The sequence below is a fragment of the Haemorhous mexicanus genome, chromosome 13, assembly GCF_027477595.1.
Source record: "Haemorhous mexicanus isolate bHaeMex1 chromosome 13, bHaeMex1.pri, whole genome shotgun sequence".
NCBI lineage: Eukaryota > Metazoa > Chordata > Aves > Passeriformes > Fringillidae > Haemorhous > Haemorhous mexicanus.
In genome coordinates, this window is record NC_082353.1 from 7,375,846 (window position 1) to 7,395,433 (window position 19,588).

General features: G+C 41.8%; 1 protein-coding gene across 4 annotated transcripts in view; it reads left to right on the forward strand.

The window, feature by feature from the left end:
• The first annotated feature begins 5,402 nt into the window (after nt 1-5,402).
• The window catches only part of MTMR10 (myotubularin related protein 10), a 34,320-nt gene continuing 20,134 nt past the window's right edge, over nt 5,403-19,588 (forward strand). The window contains exons 1-3 of one of the 4 annotated variants that reach the window (XM_059858178.1): nt 5,403-5,548; nt 6,826-6,886; nt 18,907-19,043. In XM_059858178.1, the coding sequence (XP_059714161.1) occupies nt 5,495-5,548; nt 6,826-6,886; nt 18,907-19,043 (252 nt within the window). In that variant the 5' untranslated portion in view covers nt 5,403-5,494. Of the gene's footprint in view, nt 5,549-5,818; nt 5,906-6,825; nt 6,887-11,240; nt 11,344-16,941; nt 17,016-18,906; nt 19,044-19,588 lie in introns of those variants that run through there. The other 3 variants (XM_059858177.1, XM_059858180.1, XM_059858179.1) reach the window with 3 other exon arrangements.

Here is a 19,588-nt window from a genome sequence, read left to right on the forward strand (position 1 = left end):
GAGAGTTACAAAGTTATATCTTGTTTTTCATCAGTGGCCTTTAAATCCTACAAATAAACCTGAATTTCCTTATCATTAGAAAATGAGGGACAGCTTGAGGCAGGTTAAGGCAAGTTCAGACAAAGCAGTCCTGACAAGCTCAGTCCTGAGGCCTTACAATGTCAGCATAAACCCTGTGGCCTGTTACTAGCAGTGACAATTAGCCTCTATTTTCTGGGTTATGAGGCTACATTACCCCTGGGGATGTTTTCTTCTCACTGCAACCATTGCAGATAAATATTCTACCACATGCAGCCGTCACCTAAGCTGAAAATTCAGCCTTATTGTGGATTTTGATCCCCTGTTGTGATCCAGGATCAGACAGAAAGGCAAAAGTCACATAAGGACCTGGCTGATGTGGCCATTTAAAGACCATTTCAAATTGTGCCAGGCACAGGAGTTTGGGGTAGGCATAAAACAGTACCCAGCCATACTTTGCACTGTAGGCTGACAAACCACAAGCCTTGGGAGGAGTGAGACAAAGACTACAGATTTTCTTAAAACTGCAGTTTTATTTTGGTTTTTTTCAACTTTTAGCCTTATCTGCAGGGTTTGATATGGAAAAGTGGTGCTTTATGGTTGATGCCCTCTATCTTTACAATGGATGTAAGGTATGTCTTCATAACAGGCTTTAAATTATTCTTTGCAGAGGTTCAGCTGAAATATTTAAGTGCTGGTGTCCACCTAGTGCTTGATGAAAAAGAGGGTGCATAATTTCATGTGCCTGCTTCTCTTTTGTCTCTGCAACATGAACCCCCAGTAAAACCACAGTGCTTCATCCTGCATGACTCCAGATCCAAGCATCTCCCTTTGCTTACCCTAACTGGACTGCTGTGCTCAGCAAGCTATCCTGAGCAAACCAAGAGCCTTCAAAAAGGGCCATGGAAAAAGATAAGATTCTAGTTTAGATGCACCAGTAATGTAATAGTCACTATCACAATACCTGTGTGAAATAGTCCAAGCCAAGAACTATGCCATGAACAGCACCCAGTAACTCCAGGCAAGTAAAATCTACACAATGGTTAACAAGGAAAGTACCCTTACCTGGCATAGCAAAGTTCCATATCATTAAACCTCCACACAAAGAAGACAGCCTCCACTTCACAGATATGCCTTGCAAAGGAGGCTGCTTTCCTGAGATACCTCAAGAAACTTAAACTTCTGCATAGTTTTTATGTCTTTTGTATGTATTTGGCCAAGATTGTCAAATTTGCTGGTTTATGTATGTAAACACATTTTAAATATTCTTCTCCTAGATCTTCATCAAGGACATTCAGGAATGACTGGATTTTTTTACCAACTGCTTAATAAATTTAAGGCATTATGTTTTTGTTCTATAAGAGGTGATACAGATCTGCAGGGGTGGCTCCCTCACAAGTCCCCAGAGTCCCATACTTCTGGTTGCAGGCTGAGGCAACTTGGGTGCACAAACTATCAAGTGCACAAGTAGAGAGGTGTCCAGGTAATGTAATAAATTGTACCACTTTCAGGGAAAAATAGAACTGACTTCCATCAGTGAATCCCTGACTTTGCAGGCTTGCTGCACACTTGCTATAGCTCTGGGCACATAGCTCTGCTGTGAAATCAGACAACACTTGTATCTTTTTGTCTTGGAGTTCAAACCAATAATTGAACCAGTCTTCAGAGAGCTATGAAAACACGGAAGTTGCCATAGAAATACAGGCCTGGAAGAGATCATCTGCACTAGGCAAGTTCAGCTATGTCAATAGCATCAGTGGCAGATGGTGGTCTAACCTGTTCTTGAACATGCCTAATGAAAGCCATTCTCCAATCTGCTGAGAGATCAAAAGGGACCATTGTGAAAATCTGTTCTGATTTAACCCCAGCCCTCATGCATTGCATAAGCCAAAGCACTTCCCCAGCCACAGAGCTGCCTTGGGAGGTTGTAGCACAACTTTTAGGAAGGTGCCTAATCTGAGTGTGGACTGAACACAGCAGGTTCTGCACCCCAGCCACTGCTAACAGATAATTATCTGCACTGTCACAAAAGTGGCACTGTGTGTAAAAAGAGCCCTGGGAGACAGCCACACAGTGTTGGGGGTGATACCACTGGGAGAGCAGGCCAGGTTGCTTCTCAGAGAGAGTGGCCAAGTGGAAGGGTCCTGGTCAGGCTAGCACACAGGAAATACCACTGAATAACAAGGTAGAGACAAGGAAAACAACTCTGCTGAGTAAAAAAAATTATTTTTTAAATAATGAGAATAACACCAGACATCTGCAATCTTCAGCTGGCTTTGTTGCATAGCTGTCTTCCCACCATTATTTCTAGACTGCTCTCATAGACAAAGGCATTCTCAAAAATCTCTGGCTTAGCAGAACTGTTTGAAAAAAGTGAGCAAGTGAGGCAGAGCTGGGATGGCCAGAGATGGGCAGGCAGCTGAGTTCATTTCCAAAAAGGAACCAGAGGATTTCCCTGTCTGACCTTTTGCCTCGTCTGCCCTGCCCTGCCTGCCTACCCGGCCCTACTTGCCTGTCCTGCTCTGCCTGTCTGCATTTCACTGCAAGTTGTGGCAATTAACTTGCTTCTCCAAAGTACTCAATTCTGCCAAATCAGCCTTCTTCTCCTACTGGCATAGAACTCTTCCAGTGGAAACTTGTAACCAGTTTCAGTAACAATCCTCATAAATCTTGTGAGAGCTTAGTTTTGATTTTGTTTGCTCCTTTTCATAGCAGCACTGCAATTTCAATGTGTCAGTGCAGTCCTTAATGGAAATTTTTGATATCCTGTGACCATCCTCTCATGAGTAAGATTGCTTTTGCATCTACTCCTAAAAAGTCTCTGTGCTGATGCAGAAACACTCTTGTAATTCTGATATGCTGTAAATAATCATCATTTTTAATACCACTGGCAAATTTATTATGGGCAATTTCAAATCTGGGCATTTTCTGCCTTCCTCACCCCCTCATTTTCTCTTTCCCTCTTTTTGAGTTATATTCCCTTTCACCAGTGTTCTAAATATGAACAAAAACTTTAAAGAAGGATAAAGATAAGGGCTAGTCTCGACGTATTTCTCACTTATCAAACATCCCAAGGATTTAGGTTATGAAAGGGGATGAGAGGAGCTGTGGTTTGCTCTCACAGCACTCAGCTCTATACCATCAGCAGCATCTGCAGCACAGTGCACTCTCTAAAATGGACTGGGACATGAGATCATGCCAGGCTGAATAAGCGCACTTGGACAAGGATGTTTACAGCATAAAATAAAAGTGGTATATGTGAAAATAGAGGATAAAGTGAAGGACATTGTCTGCCAGAAGCAATAAGATGGGACCTTTGTGCAAGGAGGTGCACTTGTTTTGAAAAGTACACTGGGATTGGTTTTATCTTCTCTATCTACAAGTCCAAGAGCAGGGTGCTCCTTGCTGGGCTGTTGAACTGCATTAAATGTATGCACATGAGCTTTCCTCAGTCTAGGCAGGCGCCAGTGAATTATTTCCCTCCCCACTGTTCAATCAAACCTTCCTGCTGCAATCAGTGGGGCATCTCCTCTAAATTGTGGGATCCAGATTGTGCCCTAAAGTATGTTCTTTCATTGAACACACAGCCTCAGACTTCACAAAAAATCCCAGGTTCTATAATGCAATATGATATACTTTCTATTAATGAGGGAAGATCTTAGCTTTGCAGCTGATGTTGAGTACTACATGTGTCATTTTGTGTCTAAAAATGTGTCCATTTTTTGGAGTCTTCACCACTATGCTGTAGCAGGCCTTTACAAATGTTACATTGTACGTGAGCTGTTCCATTTTCATGACACTGTGCTGACCAAAATTATGCTTTTTAATATGGTGGGGCTGTGAAACACCAGCAGTTTGTTTGTCAGGTCCCAGCCTTCAACTCCCACCCCTAAACCACGGTCCTTGCTGTGAACTCTGTTTGGCTCATAGCTGGAACCATGACTGTGGTGCACCAGCAGCCAGGGGCCAGCCCTTCTTACCCTACTGAACACTTCAGACCTGGCTCCAAGATCTGGAGAGACCTGCTGGTTTGACCCAGTTCCCTTGTGACTGGATCATCAGCAGGAGAACCCAGACTCTCCCCCTTCCCTAGATCTCACAGCTGACAGACTATGTATTCCTGATTTAGGGTTCTCCATTAAACCACATTTCCACCCAAACTGTTGCTTCTTGTAGTAGGTGTTTTCACTGTGGAAGCCAAGTTTAGAGCAGTCATAATAATCCCCTGCAGTATGGACCTTTATGCGTGCCAAGTAAACATGAGCATTTACTCAGTTTCGTACTTAAAAGAGATAGCAGTGATGGATTTTGGCAGTTTAGGTAGGTGTCTGTGTTGTTTCCATGTTCTGGAGAAGTTCAGGTGAGCAGTACATGAGTGCCTGGAAAACTTAAAGGGAGTTACAACGATATTGGATCAACATCCAGCTCCCACAGTCAGCAGGGCCGCAGAGTGGGAGGGTGACTGCAGCACCTGCCTGGGGCATCATCCAGCCCTCTCAGAATCACAGAATATGCTGAGTTGGAAGGGACCCACAAGGATCGTGGAGTCCAGCTCCTGGCCCTGCACAGAACCATCCCCAAGTCACATCATGTGCCTGAGAGGGTTGCTTACACCCCACAGCTGTAATGCATACACCTTCTGTAAAGGGTGGTAGGGGAAAAACTCCATAGCAGTAAGTGGTGATTCACAGAATCCCAGAACGTCAAGGGCTTGGGATGTAGCATAGATCATCCAGTTCAAAACCCTGCCATGGGCAGGGGCATCTTGCTGTAGGCCTGACAGAACCTGGTTGTGAACGCTGCCAGCGATGGAGCAGCCACGGCCTCCGTGGGCAGCCTGTGCCAGTGTCTCACCAGCCCCTCTCTCCACCGCGCCGGAGCTGGATTTTACCGCTGCCTTACGAGCCAGCCCTGGGTAGCGGTAACTCCTGCAGGCCCCGGAGCGGGGCTTGCAGTTCCCACGGGGCTCTGAGGCCGAACTGCGGCAACCCTGCGCTTCGGTAAGCGGCCCCGCCCGCCGCAGGCCCCGCTTTTGGCTGTCCCTGGGCAGGCCCGGACCGGGCGGCATGGGACCGGCGGGGCGGTGATCCGGCCCCGGCAGTGCGGCCGTGCCGGGGCTGCGCGGTGCCGCGGGCCGGCCCTCACGGCCGGGCCGCTTGTTCCCTCCGCGCCGCCGTACGCGGCCACAGCCGCGCCCGCCCCTCACGGCCCGGCCGGGGCCGCCGCCCGCCCAAGGAGCCGCTGGGCCGGCTCGGGGAGGTGGAGGGAGGCGCGGGGGCTCCATGCGGGGCGGCAGCGGCTCCAGCCCGGGCCTGCCCAGGCCGCTGGCTCCTCCCTTGGGGAAGGAGGGTGCGCCGGGGCCGCCCCCGCGGTGTGACGGGGAGCGCAGCCCGAGCGGCCGCGGGCGCCGGGCCTGAGCCGGCGGGCGTCGGCACCACCTCCGCGGCCCGGCCCGGCCCGGCCGTCGGCGGCCACAATGTTCTCCCTCAAGCAGCCCAAACCCACCTTCAAGTCGTACCTTCTGCCTCAGGTAACCGCCTTTTACTGCCATTACCGACCTGCCCTCCCTTCCCTGTCCTGCCCTGCCCTGCCCTGCGCTGCCCGCCCCGGGCCGTTCCTGTCCCTGGCCGAGGTGCCGCCCGGGGGCTGTGCCCGCTGGCCCGGGGGGTAGCGAACAGCACCTGTGGAAGGGCTGCCGGGTCCCCGAGCCCTCCGTGGCACCGGGAAACAAAAGCTGCGCAGCCGGTTCGGGGTGCAGCCCCTCGGCCTCCGGGTCTCCGCGTCGCACACGGACAGAGCCCGCACGGCGGTCGGGATGCCGGACTTGTATCGCAATAAAGTCCTGTGTTCGTTAAAATCGGCCCGTGCCAGATTATTTTGGAAAGTTGTGAGTTATGCTTCAGGTGTTTGGGCTCGCTTTGCTCGCAGCGCTGGGCGGGATGAGGAGAAAGCCGCGGGCGCTGCTCTGCTGTGCAGATAGTTAAACTCTCACTTGTAGCCATCGCTTCATGCTTAGAACGTGTCTGATGGCATAAATAAGAAAGCCGAGTGTATATATCAATTATATATAGCGCATATAGTACTGAGTATGTAGAGAACACCAGGACTTTTTGTGTCATCTGGATGTGCACTTGACAGAAAGTGATATTTATTTATTTTAGAAAAGACAGGACCTCTTCTAGCAACATGTTTGGCATGTTGACTCATTTTTGGTTTTTTCCCAATTTCTTAGTAGAAGTGAGATGTCCATATAACACAGTTCTGGATAATCCTAGTGCTGGGAAATGGTTATATTACTATCATTATAGGAAATGTGGGTTATTTCACTAAAGGTTTCAATCTTTTTATAGGAGATTTTAATTTTTAAGGTTTGAAACTAAAGTGCAAGTAGGCATATACGTGTTATAGGCCTTAGGTTTTTTTGAAATCTTTCCTATGTTGGACAGCTGTGCATGTTAGAAGTTAGTAGAGAGTTTTTTTGAACTTGAGTGTCTATATCTGTAAAACTTGTTGAAGATCTCAAGCCATTATGGAGTGTCAAGCCAAATTGTTTTTTATTCATCCTGTGACTTGTAATAGTTTGGGTTGCCCAAATTGTTAAACATGAATATTTTAAGTATTTTATTATTCTTTTGGTACAAATCTAAATGCCCTCAAAATTGTTAAAAACTCTTGCTATGGCTGGATTCCAGCTCCTTAAGATGAACCTTTTTGGTTAAAATAACTTTCTCTTCTGTGCAAGCAGGTCAGTGTCTGACTGTAAATGTTCTGAGCCTTAAGTAAATTATCTTTTTTTTTTTTCTTCAGGCTGATGACAATATAACATCAGAACCAAGGATTAAAAAACTGGAACCAGTACTTTTACCAGGTAGGCATGAATCAGGAATTTGACAAATACCTCTGTTAGTATTGACTTTGGTATATTTTAATCTTGGTATTGTTTAAGGGAATATTGCTTTTGAGCAGGAAAAGGTAATGATATTTGTGTCTGTTGAAACTTATTCTAACACACCTGAAACACTAAATAAACACATAGGCAGTTTTGCCTGTGTGATGCTTTACCACATATAGAATAATGTCTTGGTTTTATTGTGAGTATTGGAAATTAAACCACTGTTAAGTGGTTTTGCATCCTTGACACGGTTCAGAAGTTTACTGGTAATTACACTTTCATCAGACAGATTTTACCTGTGTGCAGAACCCAGTAGCAAAGCCTGTGTCAGACTCTTCCTTTATTTTAAAGGAAAATAGTCACAGAATTTCCAGTATTTTGTGGGTATGATTGACTACTGTATTGGAAAACTTCTAATGCCATCTTTATTCATTTATTAAATATGGTGCTGTTAGGTAAGTTTGGAATTTGTGTCTTCAGACCTCTACAGAATAATCTTTTTGGGGTGTGGGTGAAATAAAGAGATGCTTTTATTACTGTTCATCATAACGTATTTATAAAAATGTAGGTATTAATGACGTCCATATTTTAAATAAGAAATAATCTCTGGTAGATGACAGTTTGAGCAATGAGGATTTCTAAAAGCCTTTTTTCATATATGGAAGGAACAACGTACTGTTCCCAAGATTACTTTGACTGCAAACTGTACATCACAGTAATAAATTTGGCTTGCAGTTCCTAAGGATAATTTTGAGCTTAAAACAATGTCATACTACAGTTTTTTCTTAGCATTCAGTATGTATATTTAAAAATATGAATTTACACACACACTGATGTAGGTATAAACAACTCTTAAAAATTCTTTCTGTCACTGCTTTACATGGGCCTGTTGCTAATTAAGCAGTACTAATTGATATGTGATATGGTCCAGTGAGGTACCTAAGGGGTTGAAATACTGTGGAAGAGGTTCAACTGAAAGAGTAAATAACAACTGCCTGACATTCTTCATGAAACAAAAGAATGCAGAGTTTGCTTGAGGCATAAATGTCCTAAAATACATTGCTGAGATTGCTTGATATTTGAAATAGTTATATTTTTACGCTTGCAAAACTTGTGCTTACCACTTGGCATCTCACTGATTGTGTTGCAGTTGATATTCATCCAAGGCCTTTGACTCACAAGGAAGTGACTGCGTGTTCTTCTCTGAGACATTCCACAGCAAATGCAGGGCAGTACAAGAGTGCTTTGCTCAAAATGTAGCACATCTTGCCTTTGCTGTGGGACCTGGCCATGAGCAGTCACAAAAAGTAACTTCTGTGCTGCCACTTTTTGCAGTGGTTCATGCTCTATTTGTGGAACTCCAGAGTACTCTTAAAATGGTGCTGACTGGGTTTGTTTTTCTCAACTGGCTTGTATTTATTCCCTCTTTGCATTATTTTCCTTGTCTGCACTCTCTTTGAAGTCAGCATTTGATGGGTTTGGGGACATTTGTAGTAAGTTGCCCCAAGTTATGTAGAAGCCACAGTATGATGTACCACAGACTCAAAATTTCCACCTCCATATCATTCTAAGGTATTATTTTGAATTATTTCAGAATAAGATTCACTGCTCTGTATAGCCACAGAGTAGCTCTGGCAAAATCTGTTCATGACTGTGTATGAGAGTTGGGAGGGTGTTAGAAGTGACTTATTTTAAATTACTTAAATGCAATTCTTCCTGTTTGAAGTTAAGCACCAGCCTAAAGACATTTTTTAGTTTCTGTCATCGTGCTGTAGAAAAGTGCATAAACAAGTACACATTGTACTGTTGGATAGACTGGCTTGTGGATTTGTCATAGCCCAAGTTACTGGCCAAATTCCAGCTCATTTAATTATATTAAGGCTGACTTGCACTTCCTTGTAAATACAGTTTCAGTATGGCATTCCTAATATCCTCTCCTTAACAATTGTGTGAAATTGCTTTTGCTCTCAGGAACAGAGATAAACCTGAGTGGCTGAATGTTTGTTACGCTTTTTTAAGTAGTGGAGTTTTTAAGGAGTTTTTTTGGAATTAAGTTACATTAGCACAAGTGGGTACTGGCTTTAGTAATCTTCAAAACCTGCAAATGGTTCTATTAAACTTTTGATTCCTAAAACTTAGTGACTCTGAGGGAGTGGCTCGCTTGCTAATTCCAAAGGAGCTGAAGACCCTGCTGTCTTTCTTGTATTTCTGTGCAGTGAGGGATAGGACAAGGAGTTACAGGCTAGGAAATAACACATCTGATTATAAAATGAAGTGGGTTTTACTTAAAAAAAGAAAATTCATTCCAATTAACTTTCAGCCTGTAGATTTTGTTTTAAAAGTTTTCTCTGGAGCCCAGACCCCACATCTCATCAGAATTTGGAGCAAAAGCCTGTGTTCGCATGGAACTGTATGCCCTGAGGAGGGTGTTTATTGGGAAAAGGAACAAGTATCATTTAAAACAAATTAAAACCTTGGTTGTAAGGGACAGCACTGATACTGCAGTAGGGAAAAGCAAGTAATTTTATAGAATTTGGTATAATTTCATTGCAAAACAGATGATATAGGTTTGAGGTGGACTTATAAAAATGTTTTCTTTTTCTTTCTGCAGCTCTGTTTTCCTAGTGTTAGCTCTGTGAGTGAAAGTTTCTGCAGAATTAGTTAAGAGTTGGCCTCTGTAACAGTTTCACTTTTTTCCCCTTTGTGTGCACTGCTAGTTTTATAAGCATGTCAAAGAGGAAAATTACAGAAATAGCAGGTAGTCTAGCAGTCAGTCTGTTAAAGTGCCTGGCCTAGTTGGTAGGAAATTGGTCTGTTTACAGTAGGGGAGTGCAGAGTTCATGCTGTTAAACCTGAAGGTGTGTTTTGTTCTGGGGATCAGCTGTGGCCTGTTTTCCATAACTGTGTCTGTAGCGTTTTCAAGTCATCAACTTGATCATTGAAAAACCTGTCCAGCACAAGTGGGCTGTGAATGGCAAAGCAGTGTGCAGGGGTGCAGTACTGGGATGGACAGTGGGCCAGTCTGGTGCCTGTACTGGAACCAGTGCCACACTGTGGTTGGGGCAACACCAGGCAACGAGATCCTCCCTGTTGCTCACACTGGGCATTCTGCAGCAGATTATGTAACCAGTGGAGCGCCTGATTGTGAGGGAAGGATGGTTCTTCCTGAATCTTTATGTCAACTTGAATTAGTTAAATTGTTGCTCAGTATGCTAATTTGCTAGTAGATTAAGATAGTAGTTGTTACCTGTAAGTTTTTTACCAAAAGGCTGGAAATGGTAATTAAACAATAGACTAAACCGAATTAGAGTAGTAGTTTTTGTCTTTAAGGCTTGTTCATGCTAAGGCAAGTTCAAGGGGCGGTGGTGGTGAGGTGCTATTGAAAGCAGTTATGCACAGGCTGCTGCGTCTGCCCCGTTCCACGGTCAGATGGCAGAAGGGACCCTGAGAGCCGTCACCGGTGTGTGGTCACAGCCGCGGTGGGTGAGCAGCAGGGCACCAGTAGGGCTGGGCGGGGACACATGTCACCTCTGGCTGCCGCTGGCCGCCGAGGCACCGAGGGAGAGGGGAGCAGGGCCGGCAGCGCTCCAGCTGCTCCCTCTGCAGAGTGCGCCATGGGGGCTTTCCTCTTGCAGAAGCCTCATGGGGACACCCGAGCGAGGAGTCTCAGGATATTACAGAAACAGTGCCACCGTGTTCAGTTCCTCTTGCTGGATTCGTCTTACTTGAGTTTATGCGGTTGCTCTCTATGGCCGTGTAAACGTTTATCACCCACAGCTTCACGTGGTAACAAGTTCCGTAGTTTAATTATATGCTGTTAGAATTCCTTTTAATTGTTTCTGAAATTACCACCATCCAGTTCCTTTGGATAAATCCTAGTTCTTGTAGGACATCAAGCCATATTCCTGCATTTCGTGCAGGTTGTGATTTTTAGACGTGTTATATGTCCACTTTGTTTTGCCTCCCTTTGGCTTAATTGTCTTAGTAGGTCCTAAAAATCAAGTTTCCCATATCTGTAATCTTCTTTTTGATTAATTCTGAACGAGTTCCTGTTTTTTGCTGAGGTGGAATTATGTATCCTGTTCAATTTTTTTGCCATTAGATATATTCAGCTTTTATTTAATAATGTTGATTGACTTTACCACCTGTTTTTTTTATTTCTGTTGGCTTTTATATATATATGTGCCTTTGGAAAGGCAAGTGACTGCAGAAATTTAATTATGGGAGGTTTTTAAGACTGTATCATGGAAAGATTAAATCTTTTAGAAGAGTCTGTTTCTCTCGCAAGTTGGCTCCCAGATATTCGGTTTTTTCTGCTTTTTGCAATTCCTTGTTACATTGAGTCATGTGTTCCAGAGCAGCTGCAACACATCATGTGATAGGAGAGAGAAGCTCACTGTTCACTGAGGCACCCTTGGGCAGTGGTGCCCCAGGTACGTTCCTGTCTCCCTGCTCTGGACCCTGCGCCTCTTCCTCGGCGTTTCCTCTGCTCCGTGCTGTGCCGAGCGGGAGAGCAGCGGCCGCGCTGTGCAGGGAGTGCCCGGGCCGGGCCCGGGTTAATGAGGTTAATGAGTAACCTCCGCGATCCGTCGGGTCTGCCCCGCTTGGCTCTTTGGAATCATTTTGCCTTAATGCCTCCGAGGGAAAAATGGGGGTGTATAGTTGGTACAAGTGCTGTGCTGTCGGTGCCTTTTCCTGTGGCCGTTTCTGGAATGAGGTGCTGATACTCAGGAAGGCATTACCTGATCTGCTGAGGATGTGCATGTGCTGCTGGTGAGCAGCGAGAGCCTGGCAGTGCTGATAGCACCGGAGCAGAACTTGCCTGAAGGCAGCTCCTCACTGCTCCAGAGCACTCCGAGCTGCTGATTCTCATTCCCAGTGTTGTGGAGAGCTCGCCGAGGCTCCCTCCCTCCTTGTGCAGCTGAGCAAGACTCATGATATTTGCAGGGTTAGGTTTTTTTTCCCTGTGTCAACTTTTTTATTTGCAACGGAAATGTTACTTTGAAAATTCATTTATTTGTTTTTAAAATTTATAGGTGATATAAAAAAGGAAGCAAAAGAGCTTTGTAACTGCAACTTGTTTTCACGAATCAGTGTCATACAAGAGCATGAAATTATTTTCAGCATTTAAGGATAGCCAGATTAGAAGATCACAATTGCAATTTGGAAAACAATGCAATTCCCTGAAGCTTTTTTAAAGTAGATGTATCAGGTTTTTTTGTTGCCTATACAAAGATTGCCAGAAGTTTTTTGTAAGTTATGAGACTTTTGAACTCTGAATTTGAAACCTGAAACAACAGGTTTCTGCAAACTAGTTTTTCATACTGCAAGAAGTTTAAAAATGAACCAAACATTTGACTTAGATTTAGAATGAGATGTCACAGTAAGTATATACTAAGTACTCTTTTCTGTTATAGCTTTTTTGTTTGTTTGGCTCAAAATAAATTTTCAGGCGTGGTTTGGGTTTAGTTAACTGCTTGTTCTGTGTTAGGGTTTGATTTTTTTAAGGACATAAGTACAACCAAGGCATTCTGCATGCAGAATCTAAGTATCAGATACAATCTTAGAAGTAGATTTTACTGGATGGAGTAATTTTGTCCTGCCTTTTGTTATAAAAGGCATTTCTTAAAGCTTCTGACTAGTAATATATTTTAGAATTTGTAAACATCTGCAAAAATTATTTCCTATATGCAACAGATTAGCCGTAGGCCCATATGGGAATAATTCCATGAAGCTAGAAGGATTACTCTGTTTTAACATTAAGATTTTAATGTTTTTACATGTGCATTTTGCAAAGAAGTTGTGAAATAATTGGTTTCTGCCCACTCTGCCCCATGTTTGTTTAGTGCTACAAGCCATTTAAATCCAGTAGATTCTGAATTGTCACCTGTCCAAGCTACTGGGGATTTTGTCTTGGCAATTTCATTTTCTTCCAATGAAGCAAGTCTTCAGTGAACTGATTTCAAACAAATTCCCAAACAAATGCTTCTGTATTAATTTATTTGTTAAGTCACACCTGTATAATTTTACAAAGACTCAGTAGTACATTAGCAGTTCAGCATCTGTAGCTTGTATTGCTAACATAGTTATAAAATAACAAGCTGAAAACCTCAATCTTCTCAAATTGTTACTGATTATATTGTTTAGGCAAAGTGAAGGTTTGGGAATCTGTAGTTTATGTGGCCAGACTTAAAAATATGCAAACACCAAACACGCTCCCTCATCACTGGCTTGTCTGTTGTTCACGTTACAGAACTCTGACCAAATCATTGCTAAAACTCTTATTGCAGGGGTTCTGGTGATCAGAGTTTATTTTAATTTGGCCCAACTATACATACAGATGCCAACAGGAGCTGTTTATTATTCTATTTTTCTCACACACAGGTGTGTTGTTATTTACTACTTCATGCTGATACCTTTTTGTGCAACCAAAGAACAAGCCAGATCAGAGCTAATTCAGGTGAAATTTGGACTGACAAAAAAGGAAGAAAAATCAATTTTTAACTTGATTGTTCTCTGATGAGACTAACAAAGCCTGTCATAAATGGCAGTGCCAGCACAAGACCTGAGGTGGAAGTGAATGTTGAATATGGAACTGTTTCTGTTTGAGTGGTAATACAAGTTCCTGGATTAAAGCAACTCTGTAAACAGTTCTTTAGTTTGCTGCAATACTTTGGTTTCGATCTGTTTAAAAGTGAGAGCTTTGCTCCTGATGGATGTCCCCTTCTTGCCATCTGAGCCCCTGGTGTTTGTTGCCTGCTCTGCATTTTTGTGTCCTTCATTGTAGTTCTGAGATGTGGGGAAAGCTTTTGTGGAGCATTCCCATCCTAGATCAGAAAAGCAATTATCTTCTCAGCTGTGGGTTTGTTTGTCTTTGTTTTTTTGCAATGTTCATAAAGATTAGCCATTACTGGGCAAATACTGATTTTAATCTTGTTATTGTGCTTGGGAAACACAGAGATAATAGTTGAAAACTTACCTGGAAGCCTTTATTTTTTTGCTACTTTTTCTCTTACTGAGCATTAAAAAAATTTATCTAAGCTCTTTTCTCTTAGCACATTAGAGAAACTAAAATATTCATATATGATCTTTTAGTAACAATTCTCTAATAAGACTGGCAAAGCAAGCTCTTTTGGTACTGTGCATTTTTAACACACCACTCTCCAACTAGTGGCCAGAGTTGTTCTTTGGGATCTCAGGTTCTCCTGTTAAAAATAAATGCAAATTGTTTTTTATTCCCCAATAATCACAGAATTGAGCTGTCCTTTTGGGACAACCTTGTAAGAGCTCATGAAAATCGGAAAATAGATGAAAGACAATTATTTCATGAGCTTACAAATACTTTTTTTTTTCTTAAGTTTGGAAGTGCCTGAGCACACTGAACAGTAGATTCATTTAGAAGTGGATTAGAGACATTTACATCTAAATGCTTGATGCATACTAATAAACTCATACAATTTTGGTATTCTCTTCACAAGAGAGCAGATTAAGGGATAAAAATGTTGTAGATTTCAGTTACTTATTAATGAAGTTTTTATTGGAAATTCGTACTTGGGAAATTCTGAAAGTGAATTATTTGCCAAATATTTTACAAGTGAACTCATTATTGTGCATTCTAAACAGTTAAATAGCTACTTGAATTAACTTGAGCTTTTCTATTGTGAACTTGTAAGACTATGTTTCACATTAACAAGCTGATTTTCTGTTGTCTTACTTGGGTATAATCATTACCAGCATTGTGAATGGGAAACAGGAGTTCAGTTCCCAGGTGCTAGTTTTTTATGGATTTAGGTAGAAATTACATGACTACATAAAGTACTTAATAACCTCTGTTATGCTTATGTCTGTTAGACATTGAACCTATCCATAGAGCTTCAGTGCTCATTAAAGGAACTTTATGCTGATAAATCTGTTCTTGTGCTTCTAGTACAGCATTGGGAAAGTTCCCTTAGCAGCATGTAGGGAACCTGCAAACTCACTGAGTTTGTTTGCATTATTAATTTATGGAGTATGATTTCAGCTATTCATTGCCTTTAGCAAGTATCAGATTTTTAATGTGATAAAAATACTGTCTGATAGCATTTTAAGATGTGTGTGTATGCACGTGTGCCATGCTCCATCTCTCAATACATACATGTATTGGTCTCTGTATATATAAAATACTGCTCAGTTCCTTTAATTGTGCAGCATTGTTATGTTCAGTCAGTATTGTTAGAGTTGTGGAAAACTGCTCTGTCTGTATCACCTCCTGCATTAATAAGGTTGTGGTCCCTCATGGTACTCAAATCAACCCTCTTCCCTGAAAAGTTACAAATTGCTACCTTTATTAGATAAACGAAAGGAAAAAACCAAACAAACCTTGATCCTGTGAGGCAGGGCACCTGAGCTTACAAAAATATAGTAGTGAAAATGGTGTAGAGCATCCTTTATTTTAGGAGGTTAGTGATTAGGGATTATGTTTCAAGTTCTGAGGAACCAAATTGCCCCAAGCCTGGTGCAGAGTGGTGTGGCTGCAGGCTGGGGGAGAGCACAGCTGTGCTATCCAGTGCTCCCTCCTGCTGATCCTGTGCTCAGCAGGGTTGTCCTGCCTCTCTCCCAGCTCCCACGTGTTCCCAGGCTCTGCTGCCTGCTCTTTATTTTGATTGTAGTGGGTTATGCATTTTGCTGGATTAGATGCATACCATGAATTCTGTTAACATCCAAAATTTGAACCAGTCAGATTGCACGTGCTTTTGGGAGATTTAGCAGAATTTTTCAGGAGTTTTAAGAATGTTTGAGGCTGTGTGTTATGTTGAGAGTATATTATCTAGGTAGATCTTTCAGTATCTCCTGTTATTTTTGTGATTTTTATATTAAATGTAGAAATATTTTTATTAAACATGATTAGGCTTTCTATGTAAGGGTGGCAACCTGTAATTTCTCTTCTGGTTTCCTGTCAAAGTTTAAACAAGCTGCTCTTGTCTCCTGAGATCATTCTTAGACTCTTGGAGTCCGATGGAAGTGTTGACTGCTGTTCCGTGTTTGGAACAGCTTGTGACTGTTTACTGGAAAAAAGCAGCAGCTACTTTGTAGAAATGTGCAGTGTAATAGCTCTGAATAGCTCTGTTGTTGTCTTGTGTAGGAGAAATCACCTACTCAACTACAAACACAAGAAGGGTTCATTGTGCAAGTCCTGCCCTTACTACTCATGTTGTTTATCTACTTCCCTAAATTTTCGTTTTGAAAGGTTCACTATATATATATATATATATATATATATATATATATAGTGAACCTTTATTTATATATTTTATATATATGTATATGTATATGTGTATATATATATAAAACTATTTATATCGTGGGGAAAAAAAAACCCCTCAGTTTCTAGAGGTGGTGTTTGGAAACTGCATCTATTAAATTTGCAAACTTTCTCATTCTTTGTCCAAAGTTGGTGTGCACACATTGTCTGTCCTGCCATACCTTAATCCTTAGGTTCAAAAGGGACAGTTCTGTGTTAGGGCTGCAAACCTAAGAAGATAAGCTAGGCCAGAAAATCCAGAAAGTATTTGTATTGGTTGAAATGAAACTAAATGCAGTTGCACTAAAATAGGATTAGAATTAACATGTTGCAGTGTAGCCACACAATTGTGAGGAATGAAGGGGGGAAGTAAAAAGGACTGGCTTTGGAAAGAGAAATTATGTAGCAGGCATGTTTTAAACTGTAGGAAATTCAAATGGAAGATGTGTGAATATATTTCATTTATTTTCTGTTTGGTTGCATCAAAGTAATTAAGTACTGATATAGTTTGATAATAGTAATTTGCTTTTAGAAATGTCTCCTATGTGATAATAAAAAATATTATACTTAGTAACAGATAAGTGAATGTTACCAAAAAAAGCTATGAAGATGCATTTCATTTCATGGTGTATTATGTCCTCATATTTTTTTTTTTTAGAAATGCAGTGATACACTAGCAATATGTAGAGAGTGAGGAATAAATATTACTTAAAACTCAGTTTATGAGGAGGTTGTTTTTCTTCACACACAGGAGGTGACTTCGAACTTCATGTTGAATAGTTGAGGACTTAATACCAACACTGAGGAGAATTGCTTCAATAAATGGTTTGGGCTTTTGCAGTTATTTAAGTAAATAGATTAGTTGAAGAAATGCTGGGCATTACGAAGTTCCAGGCCAGACCCTGTATTGAAAGATTTTCATGACAATGTTTAACAGAAGTAGGGCTTGTCATTCTCATGTACACCATTATAAGACATTGTTTTCAGCTGCTGTGGACTTGGATGAGCTTTTAATGATTTGTACTGAAGCTGTCAGAACCAGATTTTTTATTTTCATATTCAAAAGCTTATTTAAGCACATTTTAGCACTGTTTGAGGAAAGACTTTAAAGCTCCAGGAGATCTGTTTATAGACATTTTCACAGTTCCTGCCTTCTGGTATAGAATATTCAAGTATATGATAACACAGGTCAATGAAACTTGTCTCCTCACATCTTCAAACAGTCCCAGAACACAGCTCATAATTCTGGCAGCTCAAGGCTACAGACTTAGGCCAAGACATTTTTATAGCTGAACAAATGAGCCAAGGCAGAGATGCTGCTGCTGCTGCTCTTAGTGACTTCCAGGCAGATCCCTGATTGTATCAGGGGCAAGAGATCCAGTAGGACCAGTAGGACAGCTGGGTGAAATAGCTAAGGGCTGGGGGGCCTGGAGACAGCAAAAGGTGCATTTCTCTCCTTTCTGGGACATTAAGGCAGTCATTTCAAGGTATGGTTACTTGGCTGCAGTGATAATCACCTGAGGAAAGACCTGCTCTGCAGCAGGAGCTAAATGGGGAATTTATTCCAGGCTGTGGTTCTACTCCTTGGCCATGCAGTAGCTGATGGCTGCCAGTCCAGCTGCCCAAGAGCTGCTGTTTCCTTGCACAGCATGACTGTGAGATGGCATTTCAGGCAACTGGGACTGAACATGCCAAACCTATTACGAGCAAATTAGGCTTCAGCAGTGTTTAGTCCTTAGTTTCTTCTAAGCAGAATCTCAGAGCCAATATGAAATTACACTTTTCTTGGAACACACTTGTATTCCCACACTATTTATGGTAGACAGCAGCAGCAGGAGGTGGTTGATCTGATGACAGAAGTGAAAGCCCTGTACAGAAATAAAAGGAATTACTAAGTTAGATTACTGAAGGAAGAGTTACTGTTTAGCTTTCAGAAATCTTGGCTGTGGAACTGAAAAGTATCAGGTTGTGTAGTGATTCACTTTTTCTTTTTAAATGGTCCTCAGTCTCATTTACCTAGATGCTTGCTTTATTTTATAGCTTATGCCAGACCAATTAGCATAATTTGTTTTTTTCTTCATTTGAATCTTCTGTTTTATGAAGGAAATCCAGGAAATGTCTCCTTCATTAGACAGTCACAGTAAAAAGTTGGAAATGTGTTTTTTGAAGTCACCTGAAAATGTCTTTATAAATGCAAAATGCAATGTGGCCTGATGATTCTGAGTTCAGGATGTTCATAAAATTCTCTGAAGTACTTAACAATAGCCAGTTAATTTCAGTTTTTAAAATAAATGTAGCTGAAGTTCAGGAATGTGTGCTTGTTTAAAGGACAGTGTTGTTCAAATGCATGCTTTTTTTAATAGTGGAGAATTGCAAATCTTGATCTCAGGATCTAAGGGAAGTGGTGTGTGGTTTTGTATGGGTTGCTTTTCTTGTGAGGCTTCTTTTGGTTTTTGGTCTTCGAATTTTGTTTTGGTTTTAAGTTGGTTGATTTTGGGTTTTGTTTCATTTTAACTTCTGCAAAATATTGTCCATTTTGGGATGGTAATTTTCTCTTTTCCCTGAAGTGGTGTTAGTTAAACTCCCTGTTTACCCATAAGAGGTGGATAACTTGAAACTGGTAAAGAGTTAGGGGTTCCTTGGTACTACAGACTTGGAATTGTACCTACAGGATTTATATAGGCTTCTCCTTTCCCCTCCCTTTCTTCTGTTTCAGGTGAAATTGTGGTGAATGAAGTAAATTTTGTAAGAAAGTGCATTGCAACAGACACGAGCCAGTATGATCTGTGGGGCAAGCTGGTTTGCACTAACTTCAAGATTTCCTTTATTACAGATGACCCAATGCCACTGCAGGTTGGTTATTGCTCACATGGCTACATCATGAATAAGTGGCATTATTCACACAGTCAATCTGTCTCATAGCTGATATAAATGGATGCCTTCTAAGCAGGCTGCAGGATGAGGTTCCACTGTCCTGTTCTGAATGTGTTGCTGTTCCATTCATTCATATCAGGACAAGAGCAAGAAGTTTGTACAGAAGTACATCCAGCTCCATTCACCTCCATGTATGGAGGCTTCTTCAGGAAGTGGTTTTACAAAAGACAAAGCAGGAATTATACACAGATGTGTTCCTCCTGAAGGAGCTGTTTGCAAATGTCCCTAAAACTGGACAAGTGTCAGATCAGCAAAGCTCTCCATGTGGTGGAGTTTTATTGGAGTTACTGATGGAGGGCAAAGTAACCATGAAATGAGAATTCATTGTAGATGGAGCAACAAGAAGAGGGGAGAAGAACTCTTCTGCTTTGTCAAAGCAGAGCTCATGACATTCAAAACCATGATCAGTTTTTGAACAGCACAGCATACAATACTGGAAATCCAAGTAGTGAGCTGTGTGTTAT